The sequence below is a fragment of the Convolutriloba macropyga genome, chromosome 5, assembly GCF_964194025.1.
Source record: "Convolutriloba macropyga chromosome 5, txConMacr16.3, whole genome shotgun sequence".
Lineage (NCBI taxonomy): Eukaryota > Metazoa > Xenacoelomorpha > Acoela > Convolutidae > Convolutriloba > Convolutriloba macropyga.
In genome coordinates, this window is record NC_134472.1 from 16,876,077 (window position 1) to 16,896,534 (window position 20,458).

The 20,458-nt window shown below is 36.2% G+C and overlaps 1 protein-coding gene across 1 annotated transcript in view; it reads left to right on the plus strand.

The window, feature by feature from the left end:
• Window positions 1–20,458, plus strand: part of LOC142340290 (BOS complex subunit NOMO1-like) — a 90,980-nt gene that overhangs the window by 68,884 nt on the left and 1,638 nt on the right. The window contains exon 25 of the mRNA XM_075390865.1: window positions 2,397–2,577. Coding sequence (XP_075246980.1) covers window positions 2,397–2,577 — 181 coding nt within the window. The remainder of the gene's footprint in view (window positions 1–2,396; window positions 2,578–20,458) is intronic.

Here is a 20,458-nt window from a genome sequence, read left to right on the forward strand (position 1 = left end):
AATTTGCTTTCATTGATTCCTCTTTGGTAAGGGTTGGCAGAATATATATATACCCCTTTCGCTAAGGCTCGCCCATAGTTCTGCGCTTTTTGCACGCATTCTTCGCTGGTCGCATTGATTTTCCAATTTCACCAGATCTTTCTCTGGCCGATATTTCTGCGGCACGTTTTGCAGTTACTCATTTCTATAGCCTATAGAACCAATGGGGCACAGGCGGCCATAGTAAGTGGGGAATGTCTAAACAGTTGCAACCCAAACGGGTACCGGCGTTTAGAGGTACGAAGGAAGTAAACACCTTTGGAACCCAAGCGGGCAGAGGCGGTGTCCATTACCTGTGAAACCTAGTGGGGCACCAGTGGTTAGGAATTGCTCGAGCCGCAAATACAACGTCCTTTACACTCCACGTCTTGTAAATGTCCCCTGTTATCAGTTGATGCAGTACTTTTTCCTTAGAATGTTGTTTTTCAGAATTTTCTGGATTCCAGACAAGGCAGTGGGGTGAAGATGGATATTTTCTGCTCTTGAGATGGCTTCTGTTGTGAGTGTAATGTGAGATTCCTCTGAAGTCCCAACGTTCCTCTTTCTTGTTCAGGATTTCGTTCACTTCTTTGTTTCGTGAGGGATTGTGCAGACGGTGAGGGATTCCAATCACATAAACTTTTCCGGCTCGTTCAAGGAGACGATTAACAAGTAGGGACCACTCGTCTGCTTCTTCCTGGGGGGGGGGGGTGCCGTAGAGGGCTGATTTCTGTTGAACAGGTAGTTGCCTCCAATGAATAATACGATGATATCCTATTCGTTGCGAGCAGGTATGAAGTTTTTGACGTCGCGCATTCTTGTTCCAGGCAGAGACAGGATGTTGAAGTTGGGGAATATCAATTGCCTTCCTTGTGAGTCGGCTATCAGAAGGTTCCTCTGACTCGATGATTTGAATGTATGGTATCTCATTCAAGTGCTTTGCTCTGAAATCCCTACTAGAGGGCGAAAGTTCCAAAGCACTCCTTTAAATATGAAACAATCTATTTAGTAAACGAACTCGGATTTTTCCTTTTGAAGAATCAGATGATCAACAACATTATTACTTTTTGGCAATTTCAAGTAGTTTGGGATTCGAAACACGTTTGTTCTTGCAGACAAGAAAAACTTTTTTAAAATTTGCATGCTTGATGGTGTCACTGGATGTCTTTGCTTTAGCTAATGAGTTTTGAGTGACTCCAAAGGTTTCAATGCATTTTTTTGCTCTCGAACGAAGCTAAATAAATTATTGTCGTACTTGTTTTGGTAAAATTTTTGCATGACCAAAACAGGCGGCAAAAGATTGGGGCGACCATGTTTGAAAGCAATCCGTCCGACGATGAACCCATTAACGAGCAGCTAATGCTTTTTAATTGCTCTCAAACGAAGTTTGTAGCAATTATATTAGTCCTGTCGGTTTTTTATGCGATTTTTCTCCTGACCGATTGTTCGTGTGGCCCATTCAACTTTTTGTCCTCAACAACTGGATAAACAGGTAGCGCCCAGCGGGCATTAAGTGCTCTTAGAGCCTTTCAGCCCACTAGTCTCCGAGTACGCGATTCTCAGAAACTGTTTCGGAGACTTAGGCTTAATGTGTGAAGGGCTGTTCTTTGAGGTTGACCCCCCCCCCCCCCCCCCCCCCACATCAGCCCCCTCACTTCACCCCCATCCCCACACCTGCACATCGTTCAGGCCGTAAGGGACCTGTGCAGCCAAAGACCCCCTCTCCCAACGTTGCCCCCCCCCCCCCTGCGCTCACCTCACCCCCTTCAATTATGCTCAAGATAGCCTCACTAAACCGTGGCTAGCTACTATCGAAGCAAACCGCTCACCGGTCGTTTGAGAGCAATTTGTCCGACGTTATTCGATTATGCTTTTATTTGTTGCATGTTTTTTTCACTTAATAAATACTATAATAGTACAGCATTTTCCTAATTTATGTCCTGAATGGTAGCAGTTTTGCCATCATTTTTTGCCATATTTCTCGTCCCTTGGATTGCTATCAAAAGCTTATCAGTAGGAGAGTTCCTATATTTGAAATTTTTGTCACGGCTTTGTGTAATTGGATTCGTTGGAAAGAGTGCATTAATCAAAACATTCCCAGACGCCAGAAAAAATATTCCCTCACAAAAGAGATCCTAAAAGCAGACAAAACTAAAACTGCATACTTTGAACACTCTTGTGAACTTTGTAAAAGGTAGTCGATTGGCATCTCTTTTCTGTCTCAAACCCTGTATCGATCGTGGCTATTTTTCGACAATCTGGCCGCAATGTTATATGTACATAACACGAAAAAGTGAAAGACAAATGTTGATTTTACTGTTTTCAGGAACCTGATGTCCTGCAATGAAAGGCGATAAAGGTATATAAGTTGAGTTTAGATCGGAGTACAGCTACAATCTGAGTGAGCACACATTCCAGGCTTCTACGGCCTCCCACCACGTGAGATTCTCTTTCACGCCTGTTCGCAACATGGCCACAGATGATGACGTCACACAGGGAGGCCTCCTTCTCCCTCTCCTCATCGTTCTTGCTGGCATCTGCACATACAACTATCAGAAGGTATGAAAAAATGGAACCCGTGCTTCCACTGTATGAATTCCCATGGCAACAGTTTACCGGTATAAAAATAGTCATTTTAAGGCAGTCATTTAATTGTAATCAAACATTATGAAACCATGCTATTTACAGAATAAAAAATTGGAGCAGAGGTAGATACCTTAACAACAAACCCTCAAGATTGGTCATTTGGTACTTCCCAACCCCGGGAATGATTAATCCTTATACATTATGGCATTAATAGCCGCCGTAAGACTCCACGGCTTTTTTTAAGGAGTTCTCCTTTTTCTAATTCAAGAAGCTTTTTCTAATTCTTTGAATTGTATGTCAGGACTTGTCCGGCTATGTTTTATTGGGGCGCTGTCTTTTTACGACTCGAAGAGGAATATTGGTTTTCTTAAGGGTTTTTTTTACCGGACTACCGGAAGTACTATTTGTTCAAGCGGCGTTTTGGCCTAATTGTGAAAGTGAAAGAAATTGCCGTGTGAACTAATTTTTTGTGAGCGAGAGAAATTTTTTTGTTCATGCGCTGCGCTCAGTGAATGACTTTTTGATTTTGAAGAGTTTTTGAGAGATTGGAGCATGACAGTGTTTAGCCGTATTCGTCCATTTGGCCCATTTTTTTTTATCGTAACTTAATTTTGTGTTGAACTAAATTTTAATCGAAGCGGCATGAATATGCAACGATCTGAAATCGATACCATGGTCCATATTTCAAATTTCCCCTTTTTTCATTGTTTTTTGGCACTTTGAGCAGACTTTTTTTTGTTAAGCAGTTAGTAAATATGTCAACGTCTTTTTGATAGTTCCTGAATTGGGTGCCCTTTTTTGACGTGAGGTATTTTTTGTTTAATAAAATTGTACACATACTAATTCGATTTTGGCGGTTTTTGTCAAAGTTTTCTAAGTTTTTTGTTTGTACTTTGAGTCTATTGACTATTTAAAAAAGTTTTTTTTGCAGCATTGGTGTTTTTGGTTTCGGTTAGTTGCTATCTGATTTGTTTTTGGCGATAATTCTTTAAAATTCAGGGAATATTGTTGTCACTTTTTGAACATTTTTTAAAATTGTATTTCTGTTTCGCAATTGAGCTGTTCTCTCTACTTACCTACTGAGACAGGAAGATGACTATGTTATATTCTCAAACCTCGATTGCGTAATAAGAATAAATCCACGTTTTTTACTTCAATTTTTTTTTCAATTTGATTTTAAATTAGTTTCCAGTTTAGAATTTTTTGATTTTTCAGAAATTGCGAATTAGTTTTTTAAAATCTTTTTCACAATGTATGTATTCTCCACATTCGAGCATGTTGATTTCTAAATTCTCGTCAGACCTTTTATTTTGTTCGCCCTGCCTTTATTAAATTGCAAATAATCGATTTGAGCTCATAATTTTTGTAGTTTTCCTTTGAATTTTACCATGAATTTTATTTACCATAAAATGGCAATGAGATTTTGCTAGCTTCACTGTTACAAATTGCGAACAACACTCTTTTACTGGGTATATTCTGAAGGCGTGGTATTTTGGTAACATAACAATTTTTTGCTTTTGAATTTTGTTCTGTCTCTTTAGTCTTTTTCATCATTAATTTCGATCTGAATAAGTGTTTTTGGTTTAGCTTTAGTTTTAGTTTTGTAGTGTTATTGCGTTCATCAGTTGTCGCGTTCATCACGACAACTAATGCTTTTTGTTAAATTGACAGCATTTACTTAGTTACCACTTGATGACTGTTTTTACATTTTTACATTTCTTGCTGAATTGATTTTTCTTTCCCAATGGAAGTTTTTGGGAGCCTAACATGGCTTGAAGTTTGCTGCTGGCGTACTTTGCTGTTATCAATTTTGTACAAAAAAATTGGCTTCTTTTATATATAGGAGTAATGTTTTTTTTATAGTGCAGTTGGTTTTAAGGGCTATCTTCATTTTTTGCTGAGTTTTTTTTGTTTTAGTAGTCACTTTTGTAGGAAACAGTTTTTTAAAAAGGTATTTCTTTGAAGACGACTCTTCGAGTCGTTTCCGGAATTCTTCCGGCTATTTCAAGATCTGTTCACACATTTTCATGATTTTTGAAGTCAAATTGGAGTAGTAATTTTGGTCACACGTGACTTACCTTACTCTCAATATGGACTTCCTCACTCTGAAATTGATTTCAGAGAGATAATTACAAATGAGTATGTCACTGTAATTATTTAAGAGCAGCTAATAGAAGCAGAAATCAGTCATTTAGAATCATTATCAAAATATAACATCTCAGAGTTTAAGGCAAATTTATTTTTCGTCTTTCTTTCACTATCTTTTTGAGATTGCAGATCTACAAAGCTATTGCGGCTATTTTCTAGCAATCTTCCAGCTATGGTTTCTTCTAGTTGTTTAAGCCGTCTTTTGATTCAATTGATATTAATTTTCTGTTGATAATTGTTACAGATAATTGAGTAATTTAATTGAGTAACTTAATTGATATTAGCTTTCTGTTTTTGTTACAGATATTGAAGAACAGGTAATTCAGTAGTTTTATTGGTTTTCGAAGGAGATGCATTTTCTGTAAACGTGTGTGTATTTTTATACTGATTTTTTGCTTCACATTTTCTGCTTTCTTCGGGAGTAATATTTTGACTTCTCAAGGGACTTTTTCGCGCACTTCTTGATTTGTGAGTAATTTCAATTGCTCTCTCATTGAAATAAAGTTTGTTGTTCAAACAAAACAGATTGTTAGAGATACGTTGGCAAGGCCCTGATAGTCGAATGGTTAAGTCCTCTGTCGAGGTGAAGAAATCAGACTCAGGAGATCGGGGTTCGAACCGTACCTTCGTCTGATGTTTTTGTACTCGAAGAAAAATTTACGCTCCGCTTGTCATTCGAGCTTTTTTTCCCGACGTTAGTCGGTTTGTTTTAATTGAGGAATCGCAAATTGTTGTTGGGCGAGTAATTGCTCCTGGAAAACAAGTTGTCCTCTAATTTTTATTGTTGGGAATTAACATTTTTTGGGTGCTTTTTATCGAGAATTTGTAGCAAATAATATTTTCTTGGCTGGTTCTAGATGAACTAATTTTGGTTGTTTCTTTTATTAATTGAAATCCAACCGTATTGCACAGACTTTTGCACAAATTTGTGTTTTTTTAAAAGGTATTTCTTTGAAGAAGACGACTCTTCGAGTCGTTTCCGGAATTCTTCCGGCTATTTCAAGATCTGTTCACACATTTTCATGACTTTTGAAGTCAAATTGGAGTAGTAATTTTGATCACGCCGCAACATGTAGGGTAGCAAAAAGCGAGTGGTTTTGTGGCGCGAAATTGTCTAACTCTTATTTTAAAGTAGAGTGAGAAAGCAGTGTTTGAACAAAGATTCGCTTTATCTCATGTGGGTTTTTGTTCACTTGTGGCAATTTCACTTTGGTTTTTACAGTTTTTTCAATTGTTTGGATCGAATTTGTTTCTAAATGGTTTTCCGAATCATATCATGGTTCATTCTGGACATATTTTTTTGTTTGAATCAAATTTTCTCGCTGTTGGTTTTTTCACATGAGGCTTTTTGGACATCGATTTTTCTGTTTTTTTTTAAAAAAATTTTCTGATTTGTTTTAGAAATGGTTTTCCCAATTCACTAGGTCTCTTCTAAGGTCCCTTCTAGGTCTGTTTTTGTTCATCCTATTCAATTAAAATTTATTTGAATTGTAGATCAGGACTTGTCCTGCTATGTTTTTTTACTTCGTCGAATATAATTTTTTCGCTTTACCTTAGTTGACAGCTTGTTCAACATTTTGCGTGAAATCTTTTTGATTTCTCTAGGCTTGTTTCACTCTCCTCTCTTTCTGCTAAAAGTTTTTAGACATCAGTTGCGCAGCAAAGCAATTCAAAATGAAGGTTCAGCATCAAGAACGAAATCAGAAATAGAAACGGGATAAACCAATAAAGCCCAATTTTAGATACCCGTTACTCGAACTTTGTTCTTAGTTACCATCTCTTATGCTTATTGGTATTGTTACTAGCCTCTGTGTGGTCTCACTACGAAACGGGAGTCTGTTCAGCTCCAAAATGTCATCAAAATAGTTTGCACTTTAAAATTTTTTGTATACAAAAATCTTTTTTTTCTTCTCTCAATCTTGGTTATGGGAATCAACGGCGGCTGTTTTCCGGCAATCTGACCGGCACGTTATTAAATGCAGAAAAAATTGAATTGGTTAGTTAAGCTATTAGTTAGGCGCTCTCCTCTTTAATTTCGCTTTACCTTTTGGTCAAGTTTTTCGTTTCAGGTAAGTAACCATTTTCACGCTTGACTTCTTACTTTCCTCATTTAGTTTTGTAACTGAATGGATTTTAAATTATTTTACGTATTGGATTACGCAATTTTGTGAATACTGTCAAAACCAAGAGCAAAATTTAAGAAAATGGGATAAACCGATCATTAGTTCATTGAGAATTAGAATATCAAAATTTTTTGAGTGTTTGCCAGCTGACATCAGCATTGCGCTTATTAGCTTTCAGTTAAAAAGCTGAATTAAGTACGCCAGATTAGAACACTTTTTGAAGGTTTCAATAAAATACCAAGTTTTAAAAAGCCGCCGTCAGCCTTTCAACTACTGTTGTTTAGGCGCTCTCTATTTTTTTTTAATTCGCTCTACCTTTTGATCACGTTTTTTTGTTTTACATAAGTGCGGTCAATGGCAAAAGAGCAAAATCAAAAGAGACGGGATAAACCGATAAAGCCCGGTCCTTAATTCATGATGCATTAGGTTATCAAATTTCCTTAGTGTTTGCTAGCTGCCATTGGTATTAAGGTTAATAGCTTCCAGTTTAGAAGCTGAATTAAGTATAGTTTTGGAATCTAAATGTAAATGCACGGTAAACTAGAACACTTTTTGAAACTGAAAAAGAAACAAAAAATCGGTCAATTTGTCTCTTCTTTTTTAGAGAGACAAACTACACTTTTAGATTCGTTTTTGGGACCCCCAGCTTAGTGGGTTTATACTTTTTACGCTCCCAGGTGCACGTGCCATTTTTTTACATAGTCACGTGCTATATAACAACATATAATTTGTAACTGGGGGCGTAAAAAACACTGGGGGGCCGAAACAGAATAGATCCCGTTTTTGAGCTATTATTACCATTTGACATGTTGGATGCTTTTTAATTGCTCTTGAACGAAGTTCATAGCAATTATTGTAAACGTGTGTGTCTTTTTTTATGCAATTTTTTTGCTTGACAATTTTGCGCTTTTCTTCTAGAACATTCTTTGACTACTCAAGTGGCTTTTTCACGCTTTCGTTCTTCATTTTAGAGTGATCTCTATTGCTCCGAAGTAAAGCCAATATAAAATTGGTTGCAGAATAGTAGAGTCAAGTGATCTGTAGCGCAGTGGTTTGTGCATGTGGCTGTGGATCGGGAGGTCAGTGGTTCGAATCCCGGCGGGGGAAAGGTTTTTGCACCCATAAAGAAAAATTAATCTAGGCTACAGCCCCTGAATTAAATTGCCTCGCCTTTCGTTCAAGAGAAATTCTTCCAACATTTGTCGGTTTATGTTTAGAAGTTTAGCAATTGAGGAGTTGTGTGTTTCTAATTACTAATAGCCGCACAGCGATAGCTTGGGCTATTATTAGCTTTCTCTTGGTTTTTTTATTTCGTCAAGATTTTTGTTTCGACCATGTGACGTCACAACCAGCTCAAATCTGCTTTTTGTTCATTCGTTCATGCAATTTCAACTGAAATGTGTGCGTGACGTCATTTTTACTCTACGTGGAGCATGTTTTTTTGTTCATTCGCATAATTAAATTTTTGGTCACACGTTACTTACCTTACTCTCAATATGGACTTCCTCACTCTGAAATTGATTTCAGAGAGATAATTACAAATGAGTATGTCACTGTAATTATTTAAGAGCAGCTAATAGAAGCAGAAATCAGTCATTTAGAAACATTATCTAAATATAACATCTCAGAGTTTAAGGAATTTTTTTTTTTCGTCTTTCTTTCACTATCTTTTTGAGATTGCAGATCTACAAAGCTATTGCGGCTATTTTCTAGCAATCTTCCAGCTATGTTTTCTTCTAGTTGCTTAAGCCGTCTTGTGATTCAATTGATATTAATTTTCTGTTGATAATTGTTACAGATAATTGAGTAATTTAATTGAGTAACTTAATTGATATTAGTTTTCTGTTTTTGTTACAGATATTGAATAACAGGTAATTGAGTAGTTTTATTGGTTTTCGAATGAGAAGCATTTTCTGTAAACGTGTGTGTATTTTTATACTGATTTTTTGCTTCACATTTTCTGCTTTCTTCGGGAGTAATATTTTGACTTCTCAAGGGACTTTTTCGCGCACTTCTTGATTTGTGAGTAATTTCAATTGCTCTCTCATTGAAATAAAGTTTGTTGTTCAAACAAAACAGATTGTTAGAGATACGTTGGCAAGGCCCTGATAGTCGAATGGTTAAGTCCTCTGTCGAGGTGAAGAAATCAGACTCAGGAGATCGGGGTTCGAACCGTACCTTCGTCTGATGTTTTTGTACTCGAAGAAAAATTTACGCTCCGCTTGTCATTCGAGCTTTTTTTCCCGACGTTAGTCGGTTTGTTTTAATTGAGGAATCGCAAATTGTTGTTGGGTGAGTAATTGCTCCTGAAAAACAAGTTGTCCTCTAATTTTTATTGTTGGGAATTAACATTTTTAGGTGCTTTTTATCGAGAATTTGTAGCAAATAATATTTGTCCTTTATTTCTTTTCCTTTTCTTGGCTGGTTCTAGATGAACTAATTTTGGTTGTTTCTTTTATTAACTGAAATCCAACCGTATTGCACAGACTTTTGCACAAATTTGTGTTTTTTTAAAAGGTATTTCTTTGAAGAAGACGACTCTTCGAGTCGTTTCCGGAATTCTTCCGGCTATTTCAAGATCTGTTCACACATTTTCATGATTTTTGAAGTCAAATTGGAGTAGTAATTTTGGTCACGCCGCAACAGGTAGGGTAGCAAAAAGCGAGTGGTTTTGTGGCGCGAAATATTCTAACTCTTATTTTAAAGTATGGTGAGAAAGCAGTGTTTGAACAAAGATTCGCTTTATCTCATGTGGGTTTTTGTTCACTTGTGACAGTTTCACTTTGGTTTTTATAGTTTTTTCAATTGTTTGGATCGAATTGGTTTCTAAATTGTTTTCCCAATCATATCATGGTTCATTCTGGACATAGTTTTTTGTTTGAATCAAATTTTCTTGCTGTTGGTTTTTTTCACATGAGGCTTTTTGGACATCGATTTTTCTGTTTTTTTTTAAATTTTTTCTGATTTGTTTTAGAAATGGTTTTCCCAATTCACTAGGTCTCTTCTAAGGTCCCTTCTAGGTCTATTTTTTATTCATTTTATTCAATTAAATTTTATTTGAATTGTAGATCAGGACTTGTCCTGCTATCTTTTTTACTTCGTCGAATATAGTTTTTTCGCTTTACCTTAGTTGACAGCTTGTTCAACATTTTGCGTGAAATCTTTTTGATTTCTCTAGGCTTGTTTCACTCTCCTCTCTTTCTGCTAAAAGTTTTTAGACATCAGTTGCGCAGCAAAGCAATTCAAAATGAAGATTCAGCATCAAGAACGAAATCAGAAATAGAAACGGGATAAACCAATAAAGCCCAATTTTAGATACCCGTTACTCGAACTTTGTTCTTAGTTACCATCTCTTATGCTTATTGGTATTGTTACTAGACTCTGTGTGGTCTCACTACGAAACGGGAGTCTGTTCAGCTCCAAAATGTCATCAAAATAGTTTGCACTTTAAAATTTTTTGTATACAAAAATCATTTTTCTCTTCCCTCAATCTTGGTTATGGGAATCAACGGCGGCTGTTTTCCGGCAATCTGGCCGGCACGTTATTAAATGCAGAAAAAATTGAATCGGTTATTTAGGCTATTAGTTAGGCGCTCTCCTCTTTAATTTCGCTTTACCTTTTGGTCAAGTTTTTCGTTTCAGGTAAGTCACCATTTTCACGCTTCACTTCTTACTTTCCTCATTTAGTTTTGTAACTGAATGGATTTTAAATTATTAGACGTATTGGATTACGCAATTTTGTGAATACTGTCAAAACCAAGAGCAAAATTAAAAGAAATGGGATAAGCCGATCATTAGTTCATTGAGAATTAGAATATCAAAATTTTTTAGAGTGTTTGCCAGCTGACATCAGTATTGCGCTTATTAGCTTTCAGTTAAGAAGCTGAATTAAGTACGCCAAATTAGAAAACTTTTTGATACTAAAAAAAGCGAAAAAATTTCAGCCTGTTTTCTGTTTCAACCCCGATGAGCATCAAGCGTGTCAAGGGCGGCTATTTTCCGGCAATCTGCCGACCATGTTTTTGTTCGCTTTAGTAGCTGCCAGTTGATTGCACAGGTAATTAATTGGACAGACTACTTCTGGCCTTTTCTTGGTTTTTGCATCTGTAATAGCAGTGTTGTTGGAGCGCTTATTAAAAACAGTTCTTTGAAAACAGGAAACAAAACGTTTGAAACTAAACTGTTTGTCACATTACTGAAGAGCAGAAGGAATGAGTGGTTTTCGATGCATATTACATTTTTGAGAGAGAAAAAAGTAATTGTAGAAACTTCTCTAAGCAGGCGAATATTAGCGGTATTTTAAGCAGGTTTTAATAAAATACCAAGTTTTAAAAAGCCGCCGTCAGCCTTTCAACTACTGTTGTTTAGGCGCTCTCTATTTTTTTTAATTCGCTCTACCTTTTGATCACGTTTTTTTGTTTTACATAAGTGCGGTCAATGGCAAAAGAGCAAAATCAAAAGAGACGGGATAAACCGATAAAGCCCGGTCATTAAGTCATGATGCATTAGGTTATCAAATTTCCTCAGTGTTTGCTAGCTGCCATTGGTATTAAGGTTAATAGCTTCCAGTTTAGAAGCTGAATTAAGTATAGTTTTGGAATCTAAATGTAAATGCACGGTAAACTAGAACACTTTTTGAAACTGAAAAAGAAACAAAAAAATCGGTCAATTTGTCTCTTCTTTTTTAGAGAGACAAACTACACTTTTAGATTCGTTTTTGGGACCCCCAGCTTAGTGGGTTTATACTTTTTACGCTCCCAGGCGCACGTGCCATTTTTTTTACTTAGTCACGTGCTATATAACAACATATAATTTGTAACTGGGGGCGTAAAAAACACTGGGGGGCCGAAACAGAATAGATCCAGTTTTTGAGCTATTATTACCATTTGACATGTTGGATGCTTTTTAATTGCTCTTGAACGAAGTTCATAGCAATTATTGTAAACGTGTGTCTTTTTTTATGCAATTTTTTTGCTTGACAATTTTGTGCTTTTCTTCTAGAACATTCTTTGACTTCTCAAGTGGCTTTTTCACGCTTTCGTTCTTCATTTTTGAGTGATCTCTAGTGCTCCGAAGTAAAGCCAATACAAAATCGGTTGCAGACTAGCAGAGTCAAGTGATCTGTAGCGCAGTGGTTTGTGCGTGTGGCTGTGGATCGGGAGGTCAGTGGTTCGAATCCCGGCGGGGGAAAGGTTTTTGCACCCATAAAGAAAAATTAATCTAGGCTACAGCCCCTGAATTAAATTGCCTCGCCTTTCGTTCAAGAGAAATTCTTCCAACATTTGTCGGTTTATGTTTAGAAGTTTAGCAATTGAGGAGTTGTGTGTTTCTAATTATTAATAGCCGCACAGCGATAGTTTGGGCTATTATTGGCTTTCTATTGGTTTTTTTTTATTTCGTCAAGATTTTTGTTACGACCATGTGACGTCACAACCAGCTCAGATCTGCTTTTTGTTCATTCGTTCATGCAATTTCAACTGAAATGTGTGCGTGACGTCATTTTTACTCTACGTGGAGCATGTTTTTTTGTTCATTCGCATTGTTAAATTTTTGGTCACACGTGACTTACCTTACTCTCAATATGGATTTCCTCACTCTGAAATTGATTTCAGAGAGATAATTACAAATGAGTATGTCACCGTAATTATTTAAGAGCAGCTAATAGAAGCAGAAATCAGTCATTTAGAATCATTATTAAAATATAACATCTCAGAGTTTAAGGAAAATTTATTTTTTCGTCTTTCTTTCACTATCTTTTTGAGATTGCAGATCTACAAAGCTATTGCGGCTATTTTCTAGCAATCTTCCAGCTATGTTTTCTTCTAGTTGTTTAAGCCGTCTTTTGATTCAATTGATATATAATAGCAGAGTCAAGTGATCTGTAGCGCAGTGGTTTGTGCGTGTGGCTGTGGATCGGGAGGTCAGTGGTTCGAATCCCGGCGGGGGAAAGGTTTTTGCACCCATAAAGAAAAATTAATCTAGGCTACAGCCCCTGAATTAAATTGCCTCGCCTTTCGTTCAAGAGAAATTCTTCCAACATTTGTCGGTTTATGTTTAGAGGTTTAGCAATTGAGGAGTTGTGTGTTTATAGCTGCGAAGCTGTAAGCTGAGCGTAGCTATATTGCGGTGCTCTTGGTTTTTTTTGTTTCGTCGTCTGACGCTTTATTTTCGTTTTACATTTGTTCTAGAACATTCTGTCTCGTCAATGCTTAAATGGCTTTTTCGCGCTTGATTTCACGCTTTCTGCGTGACCTAAATTGCGGTTATTCAGAAACAGAATCTGTTCCTAAAACAAAGTTGATTGTAAGACAACAGATTGTATGGTCCGACAGCCGAGTGGTTAAGGCGACTGGCTGTTAATCCGGAGATCGCCGGTTCGAGACGCGCCAGGGAAACTTTTTTTGCACCCAAAAACAACCTCCTTTGAAATAAACTTGTAGGTTTTATAGGCGGCGGCGATAACTATTATCAACTCACTTCTGTATCTTTTTCCATCTGTATTTTACGGCACGCAAGTCTATTTCACAGCTATTCCGGCAATCTGCCGGCTTTGTTTCTAATTATTAAAAGCCGCACAGCTATAGTTTGGGCTATTATTGGCTTTCTCTTGGTTTTTTTTATTTCGTCAAGATTTTTGTTACGACCATGTGACGTCACAACCAGCTCAAATCTACTTTTTGTTCATTCGTTCATGCAATTTCAACTGAAATGTGTGCGTGACGTCATTTTTACTCTACGTGGAGCATGTTTTTTTGTTCATTCGCATTGTTAAATTTTTGGTCACACGTGACTTACCTTACTCTCAATATGGATTTCCTCACTCTGAAATTGATTTCAGAGTGATAATTACAAATGAGTATGTCACCGTAATTATTTAAGAGCAGCTAATAGAAGCAGAAATCAGTCATTTAGAATCATTATTAAAATATAACATCTCAGAGTTTAAGGAAAATTTATTTTTTCGTCTTTCTTTCACTATCTTTTTGAGATTGCAGATCTACAAAGCTATTGCGGCTATTTTCTAGCAATCTTCCAGCTATGTTTTCTTCTAGTTGTTTAAGCCGTCTTTTGATTCAATTGATATATAATAGCAGAGTCAAGTGATCTGTAGCGCAGTGGTTTGTGCGTGTGGCTGTGGATCGGGAGGTCAGTGGTTCGAATCCCGGCGGGGGAAAGGTTTTTGCACCCATAAAGAAAAATTAATCTAGGCTACAGCCCCTGAATTAAATTGCCTCGCCTTTCGTTCAAGAGAAATTCTTCCAACATTTGTCGGTTTATGTTTAGAGGTTTAGCAATTGAGGAGTTGTGTGTTTATAGCTGCGAAGCTGTAAGCTGAGCGTAGCTATATTGCGGTGCTCTTGGTTTTTTTTGTTTCGTCGTCTGACGCTTTATTTTCGTTTTACATTTGTTCTAGAACATTCTGTCTCGTCAATGCTTAAATGGCTTTTTCGCGCTTGATTTCACGCTTTCTGCGTGACCTAAATTGCGGTTATTCAGAAACAGAATCTGTTCCTAAAACAAAGTTGATTGTAAGACAACAGATTGTATGGTCCGACAGCCGAGTGGTTAAGGCGACTGGCTGTTAATCCGGAGATCGCCGGTTCGAGACGCGCCAGGGAAACTTTTTTTGCACCCAAAAACAACCTCCTTTGAAATAAACTTGTAGGTTTTATAGGCGGCGGCGATAACTATTATCAACTCACTTCTGTATCTTTTTCCATCTGTATTTTACGGCACGCAAGTCTATTTCACAGCTATTCCGGCAATCTGCCGGCTTTGTTTCTAATTATTAAAAGCCGCACAGCTATAGTTTGGGCTATTATTGGCTTTCTCTTGGTTTTTTTTATTTCGTCAAGATTTTTGTTACGACCATGTGACGTCACAACCAGCTCAAATCTACTTTTTGTTCATTCGTTCATGCAATTTCAACTGAAATGTGTGCGTGACGTCATTTTTACTCTACGTGGAGCATGTTTTTTTGTTCATTCGCATTGTTAAATTTTTGGTCACACGTGACTTACCTTACTCTCAATATGGATTTCCTCACTCTGAAATTGATTTCAGAGTGATAATTACAAATGAGTATGTCACCGTAATTATTTAAGAGCAGCTAATAGAAGCAGAAATCAGTCATTTAGAATCATTATTAAAATATAACATCTCAGAGTTTAAGGAAAATTTATTTTTTCGTCTTTCTTTCACTATCTTTTTGAGATTGCAGATCTACAAAGCTATTGCGGCTATTTTCTAGCAATCTTCCAGCTATGTTTTCTTCTAGTTGTTTAAGCCGTCTTTTGATTCAATTGATATTTATTTTCTGTTGATAATTGTTACAGATAATTGAGTAATTTAATTGAGTAACTTAATTGATATTAGATTTCTGTTTTTGTTACAGATATTGAATAACAGGTAATTGATTAGTTTTATTGGTTTTCGAAGGAGATGCATTTTCTGTAAACGTGTGTGTATTTTTATACTGATTTTTTGCTTCACATTTTCTGCTTTCTTCGGGAGTAATATTTTGACTTCTCAAGGGACTTTTTCGCGCACTTCTTGATTTGTGAGTAATTTCAATTGCTCTCTCATCGAAATGAAGTTTGTTGTTCAAACAAAACAGATTGTTAGAGATACGTTGGCAAGGCCCTGATAGTCGAATGGTTAAGTCCTCTGTCGAGGTGAAGAAATCAGACTCAGGAGGTCGGGGTTCGAACCGTACCTTCGTCTGATGTTTTTGTACTCGAAGAAAAATTTACGCTCCGCTTGTCATTCGAGCTTTTTTTCCCGACGTTAGTCGGTTTGTTTTAATTGAGGAATCGCAAATTGTTGTTGGGTGAGTAATTGCTCCTGAAAAACAAGTTGTCCTCTAATTTTTATTATTGGGAATTAACATTTTTTGGGTGCTTTTTATCGAGAATTTGTAGCAAATAATATTTGTCCTTTATTTCTTTTCCTTTTCTTGGCTGGTTCTAGATGAACTAATTTTGGTTGTTTCTTTTATTAACTGTAATCCAACCGTAGTGCACAGACTTTTGCACAAATTTGTGTTGGAGTCGCATCTTGTACAGAAATTTATTACTGATGCTTTCAGTTCTCGTTGTCAGTTACCTTTTCATTTTTAATTTTGCCCTTAATTTTTAAAAGATGTTTAATATTAATTAGGAGGTCCATTATTTTGGTTATATTGGTCAGTTTTCTGCTTCGAGTTTTTTGCGGAGTTCTTTCAGCTATTGTTATTCAAGATCTGTTCACTCATTTTCATGATTTTTTTGAAGTCAAATTGTTGTGATGATTTCGGTCAAGCGGAAACAAGAATTGAAACGAAAAAGCGAGTGGTTTTTCTTCGTGAAATGTTTTTACTCTACTTTTAAAGTTGAATGAGGAAATAATGTTTGCGCAAGAGTTGCTTTGTCGCGGTCGTGTTCACATGCGTTAATTTGACTTTGTTTTCTGCTTTCTTCATTATTTTATATCGTGTTTTGTCCCGATTCGGTCCTAGATGGTTTTAACAGTCCATACATAGTCCAATGTAGGTCTAATTGTTTGTTTGTTGAATAACAATTCTTTGAATTGTATGTCAGGACTTGATTGCTACGTTTTACAATCCAAAATTTTGGGATTGTATTGGCGTGCTGTCTTTTTTAAAGATAGGTTCACACTTTTTGCGGCATTTTCACGTCCGTGAGAATTCACATTGGAGTGGTGATTTTAATCTCTCTGGAGAAGAAAAGGGACCGGAAAAGTGAGTAGGTTTGAAGACTGTTTTTTTTTTTCAAAGTAGCTTTAAAGTGGAGTGAGAAGTTGTTATTTGAACAGCTTTAAAGTTTTTTGAATGCTAATATTTTCATGTGCGGCAATTTGACTGTTATTTTCAGTGTTTCTGCTCGTGATATGATATATCTTTTCTAATGGCGTTATTCAAAATTAAATGAACCCATGGACGGGCAGCTAATGCTTCTTAATTGCTCTCAAACGAAATTTGTAGCAATTATCTTAGTCCTGTTGGTCACTTTACTGATTTTTCGCTTGAACGATTTTTCGTCTGACGCTTTTGACTTTTCGTCCTTGAAAACGGTATAAACAGGTAGTACCCGGCGGGCATTAAGTTTTATTGGAGGCCCTTGGTCGCGTTTAGTAGTCCCTCAAGTGCTTAGTGTGATGAAGCTACCGGGAAGGCCGTAGTTTAATGTTAGAAGGTCATTTTTAGAAGTGTTTGAGCCCAAATTGTTGCAACTTTTTGTCTTTTTTCGTCATTTTTTAAATTTTGCGTTGAACCAATCTAAAATTTAGGCTTGTTTAAATTGATAAAGATCTTTTGCAAGAGATAAGTACTTTTTATTACCTTCTTAAGAACTATATGTTTGGTAATCCAAACAAAAACACACAAATTTATAATAATTTTCACAATTATAAAAATTGTCATTTTTTAGGTTTCTCAATCCTCAAAAACAAGGGCACGTCCTCTAGGGTTTTGATTATAGTTTGATGCATTGTTTCTAGATGTAATTGAATAATTTCCAAAGTTTTAATATCACGATATTAAGCAATTTTTTGCAATTTTTGAGTTTTGGAATTGTTTGTTATTTTTTCGTCTTCTCCAGCTTCAAGAGCCACGGAACCTCCTATACGGTTTGATTATAGTTTACTGTAAAGTTTCTAGATGTGGCATCACGAATTTTCGCATTTTTTCCATTTTTTTGACAATGTCATTATTCAGCAGTTTTTTTCTGCACCAGGGGCCAGAAAACCTCCTTAAGCCTTTGATAATGAGTTTCTGAAAATATTTTGTTGGTCATGGAATTTTTTTCATGTTTTTAATCTGACAATTTTTAGCAGTTTCATAAAAAAAAACTAATATAAGCAATTTTAAAAAACAAAATTGCAATTTTTGAGTTTTTTTGAAATTGTTTTTTTTAAGGTTGCTCCAGCCTCAAGAGGCAAGTAACCTTCTCTAGGGTTTGATAATGGGTTACCGCGCCGTTTATAGATGTAATAGTATGTTTTTCAAGATTTTATTTTCTCGAATTTAAGCAATCTTTTTAAAATACTTGCTATTTTCAAGTTTTTTGAATATTTTTGTTTTTTTTAGATAATTTTTTATTGGCACCAAGGGCTCAAGGCCTCCTCGGAGCATTGATAATAAGCTGCTGCATAGTTTTGAGGCTTAATGCAAGGGTTATCAATATTTTATTGACCCGAGTTTTAGCAATTTTGGTTAATTTTTTTTTTAATTTTTCGAAAAATTATGTTCCAGTAGATATTTTTGAGCCAGTGAAACTATTTGAGGCTTGAAATAGGATGCTGGATAGTCTCTTGAGACAACGGAATGGTTCTGAAGATATTAATATTATGAATTTTGCCATTTTAAAAATTGTTTTGAATATTTTTCCTCTTTTGAGTTTAATTATCATTATTGGCCAACAAAACTTATTTCTTGCTGATGGGTTAAATGACAGAACTCCAGAGACAAAACAAGGTTTTGACCATGTTTTTCACTGCAAAAATTGGAAACCTCTTTTGAATTTTGTTCTTACATTTTTTCTTTATTATTTAATTACTAACAAGGCTAGAAGTTGCAGAGTCGAATCTCATCATAAAAAATTTTCATAGCTCTCTCTCTCTCTCTCTCTCTCTCTGTTGATTGTGGTTTGTTTCCTTCTCTTTCTCAGCCGTGTTTTATCTCTCGCACACAATCTCTATCTCTCTCTCTCTCTCTCTATCTATATTTCTCTCTCTCCCTTCATTCATTTACCCTTTTGGTGTTGCGGCACTTCAGCTGCTGTTATTTGGCGTGATATCATCTATTACCCTCTCCTCACGCCCTTTCAATTGAGCCAAAGCTAGCCTCACTAAACCTTGACTAGCTACTGACAAAGCCAACCGCTCGCCGCTCTTTTGAGAGCAGTTTGCCCGACGTTAGTCGGTTATGTTTTTATCTCTGACTTTTGTTGTCATAAAATGTTTTTGAAAATTCGATGTTTGTCCCTTTTTAGTACCTTTTGTCGTATTAATTGCTCTTGAACGAAGTTCATACAGATTATTCTAAACGTGTTGGTCTTTATTTGCGAATTTTTCGTTTGAACATTTTGCACTTTTCTAGAACGTTCTTTGACTTCTCTAGTGACTTTTCACACTTTCGTTCTTCATTTTTAATGAATCTCTATTGCTCTCACTCTGAAGTAAAGCTTGTTGCTAAAATAAAATTGATCACAGCATAGCAACAAGAATTGCTTGATAGCCGAGTGGGCAGTGCTTCTTGTGAGGGAGGAGGAGGTCTGTGGTTCGAATCCCGGCTTGGGCAAATATTTTTGCACCCATACAGAAAAGTTTATCTAGGCTACAGCCCTTAAACATTCTTTGACTTCTCAAGTAACTTTTTCACGCTTTCGTTCTTTATCCCGTTATGGAATGGGAGATCAATGGTTCGAATCCCGTTAGGGTCAAATGTTTTTCCGCCCGCCTGTCGTTCGAGAGCAATTCTTCCGAAATTAATCGGTTAATGTTCCTTTAGTAGCAGCAATTACAGAATCATTGGCTGCCATTCTGGCATAATTGAACCTAATGACGTAATTTAGTTTATTGCTAGTGGTTTTCAAGACATTGAAACTATTTGTTCTCAACATTTTTAATTGCTCTTGAACGAAGTTCATTGCAATTATTGTAAACGTGTGTGTCTTTTTATGCAAATTTTTCGCTTGAGAATTTTGCGCTTTTCTTTAAGAACATTCTTTGACTTGTCAAGTGACTTTTTCACGCTTTCGTTCTGCCTTTATGAGTGATCTCTATTGCTCTCACTCTGAAGTAAAGCGTGTTGCTGAAATAAAATCGGTTGCAGAATAGTAGAGGTAGATGATTTGTAGCACAATGGTTAGTACGTGTGGCTGTGGAGCGGGAGGTCAGTGGTTCGAATCCCGGCTGCTGAAAGGTTTTCTGCACCCAAAAATAAAAATTGGTCAAGGCTACAGCCCCTGAATTAAATTGCCTCGCCTGTCGTTCAAGAGCAATTCTTCCGACATTTGTCGGTTTATGTTAATCATTTTTTTAGTTTTGAGAGTATTTCTCCTCTTTGTTGTCTTATCGCTTCATCTCGTTAGGGACAGGTCTCATAGGTTGCTGATAACAAATTATTTAATTTAATTTCTTTTGTCAGTTAATTGTTTTGGTTAAAGGTAATTCTGTGACTTTGACTTTCTTTTAAAGAAATCTCGTCGTGTTTGAGGTTTTACGAGTTTCGCGTAATTTGATTTCTTTTCTCTTAGTCTGCTTAATGACAACGTTAACCGCTTGCTAAGGGTACCTAAATTAAACGAATTAATCATTTCACTTTTTAACATTTTTTTCTTTGACTTGTATGCTTTTCATTTTCGAATAGTTTTACTGAATTTTGAGTTTTATTAGTATTTCTTGTACTTAATACGGTTTTATCACTAAATATATCATTTTTGGTGTTTGCTAATGATCAATAGGTGAGTCTGATTAAAGGCGTTTTTAAGATTATGGCACCTGCTTTTTGGAAAATAAAAGTTTTTTTTTCGTCTTTCAAGTTGTGGTCTTTTCTCTTATTCTCAAGACCAACAGTAAATTCT